The sequence below is a fragment of the Chiloscyllium plagiosum genome, unplaced genomic scaffold (assembly GCF_037043375.1).
Source record: "Chiloscyllium plagiosum isolate Xiang-an unplaced genomic scaffold, Cpla_swu_hap1 HiC_scaffold_43, whole genome shotgun sequence".
Classification (NCBI taxonomy): domain Eukaryota; kingdom Metazoa; phylum Chordata; class Chondrichthyes; order Orectolobiformes; family Hemiscylliidae; genus Chiloscyllium; species Chiloscyllium plagiosum.
In genome coordinates, this window is record NW_028270181.1 from 3,782,080 (window position 1) to 3,794,290 (window position 12,211).

Here is a 12,211-nt window from a genome sequence, read left to right on the forward strand (position 1 = left end):
TGCTAAGATTTGCTTTCTCAAAATGCGGCGCCTCCCATTTATCTAAATTACACTTCATCGGCCACTCTTCACTCTGCCATGGGCGAATTATTTTTACTTCATCCAGGGCATCACTGGCTGGCTCAGCATTTGTTCCCCATCCCTAGTTGTCTGCATTCACACAGTGGTGCCCCAGACAGTTTCAATCCTGTTTCACACAACAGTCACTAAAAGGCACTTCCCAACATTGCTAAACCAGGCTTCAAAGACACCAAAGTGCTGAAGAAACTCAGCAGGTCTGGCAGCGTCTGTGGACAGAGAAATAGAGTTAACGTTTCAAGGCCGGTACAACCTCTTTGGCTATGATCCTACTTCCGATTTTCGGAACACCAAGTGCAGCTGGTACTGCTCCTCTCAGATTGAGTTAATGGCACAGACTGGCACAGACTCTGGAACCTCATGTGCTCCACGATTGTGGTCTGTATGTTGCGACTAATGATTCCCAGCAAACAGCAGAATAAATGAGGTACCTTGACAATCTGTGTTTCTGTCCATGAAATGTTCACATACCTGCACAATAGCTTCCATTTCACAAGCAAACAGAGAAGCTAACATTTTATAAATAATTACAGATCAAACACAGAGATTCACTTTTGCCACTACATTCATGCTTCTTGAAAATCATTTTGATTCCAAACATTGGAACTGAAAAGTTGGAACTTAAATCTCCAGCCTACTGTCACTCATCATTTATCAAGATTAAAGTGCTATTTCAAACAAATTATTGCAACTCCTTGCTCTTGAAATTGAAGAATAAAGCCTTATTCATTGCATGTATAAATTTTTTATAGAGCACTACTGACTCAAACCAAATGAGGAACTAACAGCGTATCACTAATAGCAGAATGTTTAGTCTCACATAATTATCTTTCTGATGAGAAAACACAGTCTGAGGCAGAGTTATAACCTTCTGATTACCAGACTGTGTTACAGTCAACTCAGTTAATTAACATAATCTATCTATAGTTAGAAGCTCCAGAGCTAATGGCTAACAGATTTGTCGGACTATTATCTACTTAAAAACATGTGCGAAATACATCAGCTTAAAATGCCTACATTGAGATTTAAAATGGAAAACTAAAAACATCTGAAGTTATTCTAAGAAACATCATACTCAATGGATAATGATGATTCATTTAATTTTGTAATGATTAGAGTTTAATGCAAAGCTTTTTTTCCAAATGCTACAGAATTTTAGAAAAAATACAAAGAGCAGAACTGTTACTGTCTAAACATTGAGGTCAATGTAAAACCACACAATTTAGTCTGGAGTGAGGAGTCACACTGCATATTTACTCTGAATAGGTTTTCTGGGCTGGATCTTTAAGCAGGGGTCAGAGATCAGAAAGAAGGGGAGCTAGTTCTAGGTCATGACTCTGTATGTGGTGCTTACAGTATGGCCACATGGATTTTCAAAGTTCAGCCAATTAGAGACCAGGGAGAGACTTTACCATCCAAACATTGGCTCAACAGAAGCTGCTGAGCAGGAGATAGAGAGGGAGAGATCGGGAGCAGGCCATGTCAGAGGGACAGCAGCCATGGCGTGGGGTGTGGGGGGGTGGGGGGTGGGGGGGCAGGAGGGTGCAGGTTTGGAGACAGTGGTGGTTCTTCATGTAATCATCCTCAAAGCAGTAGAAATTGTTAAGATAAAACTCAGGCACGGATTAGTCCCAGTTCTATTTTATGAAGTTTGAACACTTTGTTTATGTATCAAAGGTAATGACAATACAGCCTGCTTACACAATAATTTACAACAGTACATATCATTCTTTCCTCTTTCATAAATCATTTATTTTTAATTTTCAATGCATTGCTGAACATTGAGGGTTAAAACCAAAAAATACGTTTCCAAACTTTGGTTTAAAGTCTCACCATCAGTTGCCATGTGATTTATCCCCCTCTCTGCCTGCCAACATTTGTATAAAGGATCCAGTTCTATTTTCTAAATGTGTACAAGTTAGATATATTGTACATAGCAGCCAAATAATACAACCCTTAAAATATCATTTTCAAAATAATTTAGATGCCAATCTGTTCCTCAAGGTTTTAAATCAATGTAGACAGGGTTATTACACAATATTAGCAAATACAACAGGAGTTGACTATTCAGCCCATCGAGTCTGCTGTCCTATTTGATATAAACATGGCTGAACTCGGGCTTCAAATTCACTTTCCTGCAGACTCGCCATGTCCTCCAGTTCCTGAGAGATCAAAACTTTTCTACCTCAGAATAATACTCAATCCCCAGGGAAGAGAATTACAAACATTCCCTGTTCTTTGGGTGAAGTTATTCCTCCTCATCTCTATCTGAAATATTTGATCCTTTATCCTAAGGCTGATTGAGAGTCCCCGACCGGTGGAAATTCTCTCAGCATCTGCCTTATTGAGGCCCTTCAGAATATTATAAATCTCAGTGAGATCACCTCACATTCTTCTAAACTCCTGAGATCCGAGTCAATCTCTGATCATAGATCAACCTGCTCACATCCCCCTTAATGAGCACCACCTTCAATGTAAGAGTATCCTTTCTCAAACTGCACACAGGATTCCAGGGACTCACCAAAACAATGAGGCAGAACTTTATTCTTGTTCTTCCATCTCATGCAATAAAGGCCATCATACCATTTGCGTTCCTAATTACTTGGTCGACCCCCATGCTAATTTTGTGTTCCTTGTAGGAGTACACCAAAAGTTCCGTGGACATCAAGATTTACAAACATTATGTTTCGGTTATTGCAACCAAAGTGAATAACCTCACACTTCCCCACAATGTACTCCATCTGCCACCCTGATGCCCACTCATTTCAGCTGCCCTCTTCACAGTTTACCTTCCCACTAAACTTTGCATCATCAGCAAACAAAGATCCATTGTTCTCAGTCTCTTCGACAGCCCTCCGCTAGTCATGGTCCACTAGCTTGAAGATGTCCCAATCATTCGGACCCTCTGCCTTTTCTCAATGAAACGATCCTCCTTCCCTGCTAATATTGTATATTACCCACAGCTCCAAAAACCCTTATTTAGTACATTAAGGTTTTGAGCTGCACCTAGTCAAATGCTGTATGGAAATGGAAGAATGCTACATCTCCAAGTCCTGCTGGGAAAACTCAGCAGGTCTGGCAGCATCTATGGAAAGAGAAACAGAGTTCAAGATTCAAGTCCAGTGACCCTTTGTCAGAACTGTTTTTGTTTCAGATCTCCAGAATCCATAGTTCTTTGTTTAACATCGACAAGTATTTCTGAACTCATGAAAGGTCACAGACGGGAAACATTGACCTTGTTTCTCTCTTCACCAATATTGCCAGACTTGCTGAGCTCATTCCAGATTTCCAGCATCCACAATTAACACACTCTTTAATTTGGAATGCCTGGCAGCTGCTTATTGTGGAACAAAGCCTAGCGACAATAGCGAGAATGAATATGAAACTTATTTTCTCACCATATGCATAACCAATTAAGCTGCTTGGGGAACAATACATCAACTGAACGATTCATGTGGAAGAGTTTTTACAGTACATATTCATTTTCCAATCTTTGGTGTGGCTTTTAAAGACTGTCACATATGATATTTACATCTTGAGGTTGTGAGACTATTTTGCTTTATCATTTTGTGTGAAAAGCCAGAAGAATAACCAGGAGGATTTAAATATTTCTGCATCTAGCAAGTGCAATCCTTCCACTCCTGTGGAAGCGTGGACAACTCACCCTTCCATTTCTCATTAATCTTAACTTATGCCTATAAATCTCACACTTTGAACCCAGAGAAAAGTTTACACCAACTTTCCAAACCAAAGGGCATCTAGCAGGATAATTCTGGGACTTGACGTCCCGAGATTCTGGCTGGGAGTCACAACAAATTACTGGACCACCAGCACTGCTGTACTTGACTACAGTATTGGTTCCAATGTAATTAGTTTGAAAGTTTTTGGCCAAAGATTTGGGATTTGTACTGTTCTCTGCTTCAACTATTTTGCATGGTTGAACAGTGGCAGATTTGAAGCTGCATTCTAACTAGAGTTCAGAGAACTACAAAGGGCAGCGGTCCAACACACCACAACAAGACATTCCCAAAGGTTTTGTCTTATTATTTTAAATGGTACAAGTCCATGTTCTTTCAGAATGTTGGTTTTTTTTTAAACCATGGAACTTTTGGCCCGGATTCTCAGAAATTTGCCAGAATTGAATGTCGATAATAAACAGGTTTTTAACAGCTTTAGCTATTCTGCAATTAAATTTTCTGAACATTCTTTAGTCTACAGATGCAAAGCACCTCATTGGTAACGGTTATTGGTAACTATCATTTCTCAAGTAGAGAAAGGTCGAGGCTTGAGTCATCACCGATTATTGCATTAATAATGAAAAAAGTTTCAAAAGAGTTCTTTTCTGGAAGTTGCATTATTTAAGAACAAGGTGGATACAGGAAGATTCCTTTTCTCCTGAACCACAATCAAGAGACATTATCTCAGTGTAAAGGGTAGACCATTTTGGATTAAGATGAAGAGAGTGTCTTCATTCAGAAGGTGGTGAATTGCTGGAATTCTCTAGCCCAGAGGGTTGGGGAAACTCAATTGTTGAGTATTTGAAGTCAAAAAATGATAAATTTCTTGATATTAACGACTGAATGTGGGAAATTGTGTTGAGGGAGCTATCAGTCATGACCCAGAACAGCACAGCGAGTTGGAAGGAATGAATATTCTTCTTCTGTTCCTTTGTTTCGAGGTGAGTAATAACAGGAGGAAAAGGCTATAAACAGAGGAAGATGGAGAAAAACATTTGAGAAGTCTTGATGAAGAAGGTTAAGTAAGTTACCAGCTCACGCATGTACAAGTTGGTAACTTAGATAAGTTACATATTTAATAGTGAAAGTGCCTAAGGGAACGTGTTGAAGTGAGAATTAAAGTATGGTGGGTATAGGCATCAGAAAGTACAGCTGCTGAACTTGGGGGTGAAGCAATTTATGCAAAAAGATTATCTTTTCCATTTGCACCAACTCAAATATCAAATGGTACCAGCAGGTGGCACTCTTAGAACATGAGCATAACCAGCCAGCCATCGAGCACAAACAGTGCCCGCATTTATCACTATAGTTCAACGCTAGACATGTTGTATAACCCAGTGCCAAGTCCTGTTGTTTACTGATAACTAGCAGCAATATCTCAGTTTGCAAATTCTAATCTTTCTGAATTCAAGATAAGTTCACGTGACCTTTCCTTAGGCTTTCACTTTTTCATTGTGGAGCAAGGATACCAGATCTCAGCACCTCCCGTCATGTTTGTCAGTCGCTGTGCATGCTCTGTGCAGTCACCTCAGCATTACAGAGAGCAGTGGACAGCATGGTGGCTCAGTGGTTAGCACTGCTGCCTCACACGCTAGGGATGTGAGTTCGATTTCACCTTCGAGCAACTGTCTGAATGGAGTTTGCATGTTCACCCTTTGTCTGCGTGGGTTTCCTTCAGATGCTCATAGTGGCCAGGAATGTGCAGATTAGGTGAATTAGCCATGGGAAATGCAGGGTTATGGGGAATGGGATGGGTCTTGATAGGATGTTCTTCAGGGCGTCAGTGCAGACTCAAATGGGCAGAATGGCCTCTGTCCACCTTATTAGGATTTTATGTTTCCAGGCACACACCACTTCAATGCATCCCAAAAACATCAGCTGCGCTTCCCCTGCCCCCTCCCCGAATTGGGAAAGAGCTTTCTCTGCTCAATTCCATTATGTTGTGTGCCAGCTGAGCCAGGGCGTAATGGAACAGGAAAATCTAATTCAAGGTTAACTCAACGTTTTATCACACCAACACATTATAAGTTTCCAAATCTGAACTTTCTTGAAAACAAATGTCTGCTCAAAATCCTGGAAGACCTGCCCTTAAGCCTCTTCTCAACAAATAACACTCACATCACACGAGTGCTGGGAAATCACCATTTCCCACAGAGAATCTAACCATTCACCTTTCCATGCCACAGAATTCCCTTTTTAGTCATGTCCTGGGAGCCTGGGAGAGTGTGTGTGTGTGGGGGGGGGGGGGGGGGGGGGTTCACCATACATCAAAGGTTTAATTAGAACAGCCATGTACTGTGGCTATGAGAACAGGCCACACGCTTGGAATGTGGTGCTGGAAAAGCACAGCAGGCCTGGCAGCACCCGAGGAGCAGGAGAATCAATGTTTCGAGCAATAGCCCTTCATTAGGAATCATTTTGGGCATTAGGAATCATCCTGATGAAGGGCTAATGCCCGAAACGTCGATTCCCCTGCTCCTCGGATGCTGCCTGTCTTGCTGTGCTTTTCCAGCACCACACTCTGAACTCTGATCTCCAGCATCTGCAGTCCTCACTTTTTCCATGTGCTTGGAATACTGTACTAACTAACTTACTTCCTCACTCCTCAAAGCCTGTCCACCATCCAACAAGGCACAAGCCAGCTGTGTGATAGAATACTCCGACTTATCTGGATGAGTTCAACTCCAATAACACTCAAGAAGCTTGACACCATCTGGGACAAAGCAGCCCCCGCTTGATTGGCACCGAATTCAGCACATTCAATATTTATTCTGCTCATCACTCAGTGCACAGTGGCTGTGATGTGAACTGTACTGAAGATGGACTGCAGCACCCCTCCGAAGAGCCATTGACAGTACCTTCCAAACCTGAGACCTTCACCTGTGAGAAGATCAAGGCAAGCAGCAACAATAGAAACCTCAACTCCCCCTCCAAGTCACTCACCATCTTGCCTTGGAAATATATTGCTGTTACTTCACTGTGGTAGGTAAAAATTCCTAAGGGCATTGCAGGTGTATTTACAGCACATGGACTGCGGCAGATCACCATCACCTTTTCAAGGGCAACTAGGAACAAGCAGTAAACGCTGTTCTTGTCAGTGATACACATTCTTTGCATGATAACAACGTGCTACAGATCCTCAATATAAATGTCATAATTGAGAGAGAAAGAGGAGCTTCAGATTGAACCAGAAATTAACTCCATGTATAAAGTTATTGGGATTGGATCAAACGGGGGTAAATATTCACTCTTTAATATCTGCTTTCACACCAGCTTTTAGATAGGATACCATTGTCAGTAATTGCTGTGATCTCTCAAAAGACATGGCACTGAGATTATATAACTCAGGATGAAATTACTTAGTAAATCAGCAGCTAAAAAAACACATCTTTAATTTTCATAGATATTTAAATCTATTTTACTCAGGAAAATCATTCCCCCTACTCACTGCAGCCAGCCAGATAGTTAGTTTCAAAGAAAAACTGCAAGGTGGCTACATTTACTTTGAGTTTGATTTGGAAAGGAAGAACAAAGAATTTGCATTTATGTAGCATCCTTTGAACACATTGGAGTGTTTTACAGCCAATGTGCAGTCACTGTTGCAAAGTGGGAAATGTAACATATCTGGATCTAAGCTGTCAGCTCAGATTTCAAGATATTCTGTATTGCACATCTCTGTAAAGTTACTACAATAAATATGTCCTTGCTAATAGGACAATCCGAAATGAGTGCACCATTATTGATTAAATATAGACAGTAAGGGTTAATCTTACAGTTTTTGGGTTAACTGCAAATTCCTTCAAATTTTCCAGAGGGATTCTTGCCATAAGGTCCAGTGAAATTTCTCACTGTACCTTACCAAACACACCTTGTTATTTACCTAGCCGCTCTCTGATCTGTCTATCTCCATGTTACTATGCTGCATCCCCAGAACAACCCATCATTCAGCAACTATTTGCCCAATGTTCAGCTGCCCTGGTCTTTTAAAAGGAACGCCATATCCCCAAACGAACAGTGGCATTTCCCGAAGCTCGGTCAAGAATGGGGTCTGAGATGATGTCGAGATTCTCTGCCAGGGATCAGGGCATCCCAGTCAAGGGAGGCTGCAAAGGAGAGGACCCTTCCCTACAGAGGACTGGCAGAGGATAGTGTGCCACCAGACCCTGGCCTTCTCAATGGTCCACAGGAACAGTCGGCAGTTCGTATAAAAGGTCAATGGCCTTTTCTGATTTTGCCACAGATCTCACCAATGCCCAAGTTGATCTAAGCCCTGTAAGAATGTCCATCTGAAGTTGAAAAATGTGTGCATGCAGTATTTCAAACATCTGGAATAATAGCAAATCTAACTCACTCTAACTTGAGAATCTACAGCTAGTGATTGAAACAGTTATCTCTAACAGTTGGGTAGGTTTCACATGTTCTCAAATTTATTAGGCCACACAATGAGAGATAAAAATCTTTGAGGAGAAAGTGAGGTCTGCAGATGCTGGAGATCAGAGCTGAAAGTGTGTTGCTGGAAAAGCGCAGCAGGTCAGGCAGCATCCAGAGAACAGGAGAATCGACGTTTCGGGCATAAGCCCTTCTTCAGGAAGGCTTTTCCTGAAGAAGGGCTTATGCCCGAAACGTCGATTCTCCTGTTCCCTGGATGCTGCCTGACCTGCTGTGCTTTTCCAGCAACACATTTTCAGCACACAATGAGATGCCAACTGGTCATATGACCCTGAAGGATTAATTAAACCAATTTTAAGCTGACAATGGTGAAGATGCTTTTACACAGCGATCTCCAGGATTTTTCAATGACCCAAAGCACTCCAGTGTTAAAAAATACTTTTAAAGTGTACTTGCTGTTTTAATGCAGGCAGACATGACAACTAATTGACACGTAGCACCCTCCTGCAAGCAACTCAGAAAATTATGCACATAATATGCTTTTATGATGCATTGAGGTCACCGGAACAGTGGAAAAACTTCCCAGCTCTTCTCCAAATGGTGATGTGGAAATTTCTCTCTACTCTGGTTTAATGATTCATTCAAAGCTTGGCACCTTGAACAGTGCAGCATTCCCTCAGTCCTGCACTGGATGTGTCAGCCTTCGTTATGGAGTCAAATCTATGGAGTGGGGATTGACAATTTGATTTTCCTGATCAGGAGTGAAAATGCCACCCACTGAGCTAAGAATGTCAGCTGAAATCAGGAACAGTGAGTCTATGAGAGATGGACAGAGGGACACGGGGACAGAGGGACACGGGGACAGAGGGACACGGGGACAGAGGGACACGGGGACAGAGGGACAGAGTGATGTAGATGATGCTATATTCAAACTTGTACATCAAGGGAAAGGTTTTTTTTACAATGCGCAATGTATAAATTCGTAACTCTGAAGACGTGTAACTAGTAGCAACAGTTTTCATCATTTCAACTTTGCATCCAGTGATAATATAACAACGAACAATGTTACATGTAACATAGGTCAAATACATTACAAAACAATCCCTACACTTGAATGCCACATTCAGACGATATCCATTGGTTATTTTATTTGATGATGTGAAACAAAATAGATTAAGGCCTGCGTCAGGATGGACAAAAGAGTGTTATGTACATTGAGTTAAAGCACTAATATCACCAGCAGCAGATTCTAAACCAGAAATAGTTTCTGGGAAACCACTGCACCACAACTGTTCTGTAAACTACTACAGGGGGTCTGTTATTCAAAACATTTTTTTAAAGAGCTACATTTTCAACTTTAAGCCTCAAGACGATATGCTGCAGATATTAACAGAGGAACACTTTCTGCCTGGATTTACTTTGTTCATTATATTCAATGGAAGAATTAATTAATTCAAAATTAAATAAATTAATGCCATTCTTTAGTTAATGGACAAAGGATTTGCCCATGGAATATTCCTTTGTTGTTCAAAGACTAGCAATGGTCCAGCAAATCTGTGTTATACTAAAAAAGGTTACATTAAATCTCATATCGTTCTTAATATGTTCAACCTGGCATCATTCTTCCAATAATGAGCCTCATGACAGAACATTTGCTTCCAATTTTTCCAACTGATTGGCAGAAAGGATGAAAATGAGAGCTTTTCAATCCTACCTCAAAGCAGTATCTAAGCGTACAGTAGTTATTAAATATTAGTGATCCTGCAGGACCTTTATGGAGTTGAAAACTCACAATAATAAAACAAAATCCTGAAGCAAGATCTAAAACTACCTTTTCTCCTTTAGCACCAACACGGCCAACTTCACCCGGTTCTCCCTGTAGGAGGGGGGAATGTAAGTTAAGCAAAGCAAAAATAGAATGGAAAGCAGTCACATGTGAGAAGGACTATTGATGAACAATTGTTACATTTGTCTTCTGCATCAAAAATACTGCAGTGCAACTGAAATCCCACACCAGACCAGTCAACATCAATCAACAAATCTTTAACCTGTGGGATCTAACCAATAGGGGTTAGAGTTTAGAGGGTTGGGGGTAAATCTAACTAAAACTTACAGAATACTGAATGGCCTGGACAGAGTGGATGTTGGGAAGATGTTTCCATTGGTAAGAGAGACTAGGGCCCGAGGGCACAGCCTTAGAGTAAAGGGAAGACCTTTTAGAATGGAGATAAGGAGAAACTTCTTCAGCCAGAGAGTGGAGAATCTATGGGATTCACTGCCACAGAAGGCTGTGGAGGCCAGGTCATTGAGTGTATTTAAGATGGAGATAGCTTCTTGATTGTCAAGAAGATAAAAGGTTACGGAGAGAAAGTGGAAGAATGGGGTTAAGAAACTTATCATTCATGATTAAATAGTGAAGCAGATTCGATGGGCCAAATGGCCTAATTTCTGCTCCCATATCTTATCTTCTCTTATGGTCTAATGGGGCAGAGTTCCCATTTGCTAATGTGCATTTCTGAACTATTGTAAAAAGGGTTAGTTTTGGAGTCAATACCAAGTGCACACAATGATAACAATCTGGTTTATTGCCTATCCAAAGCTTTGACCCAGTCTCCCCCATTGTTTTTACAGGTACATGAGACAGTAGGGGCCAGGTCAACGCTTGCAATCTACATCAAAGGGTCTGAGTTGGGTTTTAACTGAAGCTATTGGCCATTTCCCCATCAGCTCTGCCCCCACTCTGTGGACTGCATGACCCTCTGGCTGCCTAGAAAATCCTGCTCTAATGAGGTAGGCGGAGCAGATAGATTCGCTTCACCAAAATCTTCTTCTGGCCCACCCAAGCCCTCCCCATTCCTCTCTCAGGCTACTCTTAGCCTGTCCCCAGAAGACTACAAGTTTTCTCCTGATGCCAAATGGAAGTCCAGTTGTCACTACAATGGCCAACTAAATACAATGAGGATTTTAAATACAGGGAGCAAGTTGAAATTCAATTAAGAACATTATACCATTCATGCTTAAAATGTTAATCTCCCGGTATTATTGAAAAAAAGACATTTTATCAAAGTTTCTTGCCAAGTACCCATCAGGACAGTTTGTAGGAATACCAATTTAAGGGTAAAAAATGTATACAGAACAAGAGGAAAGTGCTGAATATCAGTAAGTGTGGTCTGTTTGGTTGAGGTGTTGCCTTGGAGAATGTACCAGGTAATGACAGCTGTCAGTTAACTGCCAGGCTTTGTTTAAATTTTAAACCAGGTTGGCTCTATTTGATGAAAGTTTGTAAAAGCTTCGACAAATTGGATCTTTTTTCAGCAACTGTCAAGTTCTGTATGACCAAACAACTATTTGTACATTCCCATTTCTGTTTGTTATGGACTGACATGCCGCATGGCTTCAGCCTTCAATATTTGGTGGCTTAGAAATGCCAGCAGCTTTTTAATTATACTGTTTGAGCATTTATTTAAATTAAGTAATTGTGTTGGGGGCAATCACTTGAAAGCAACATTCAGCCAAATTCTCCTAGTTTCAATATGTCTTAACTTCAATAACCTTTCTACTTGAACTTAAACTGTGCAATTTAAGTAATGAAATTTCTTAATAAATATTATTGAATAAATTGTTCCTTTCTAAAAAAAAATCACTGCATTAACAGCATTGGTAATCGTCACATAAGCAGTGGCTTACCAAAGGCGGGATACAGCGGGAGAGAGTGAAATGAGTTCCAGACAATGTATAACAGCAAAGGCAATGTGAAATATGCAATTTCAGCACAACTGTGGGTAGAAGGTGACATCTGGGCAGGGTACCTTGTGAATTTTATGATGCAACACAAAGGGACACATGCATTAATCCCAATTTAACTGGAATGCGGCAAGTCAACACTTACAGCACATAAATACCCTCACTATTAGAGTCAAGTTTGGTTTGAAATTGATTGGTTTGATTCCGATTAGTAGAAAGGTTAGTTGATTAAGACAAGACAGATGCAAGGAGAGACATGGCTT

The 12,211-nt window shown here is 40.9% G+C and overlaps 1 protein-coding gene across 16 annotated transcripts in view; it reads right to left on the reverse strand.

Moving 5' to 3' along the window:
- col13a1 (collagen, type XIII, alpha 1) overlaps positions 1-12,211 on the reverse strand; it is a 121,135-nt gene that overhangs the window by 53,748 nt on the left and 55,176 nt on the right. For 14 of the 16 annotated variants that reach the window (XM_087982502.1, XM_087982504.1, XM_087982510.1 and 11 more), the window contains one exon: positions 10,036-10,080. The exons of the other annotated variants lie outside the window; for them this stretch is intronic. In XM_087982502.1, coding sequence (XP_087838628.1) covers positions 10,036-10,080 — 45 coding nt within the window. The remainder of the gene's footprint in view (positions 1-10,035; positions 10,081-12,211) is intronic. 16 annotated transcript variants of the gene reach the window in all.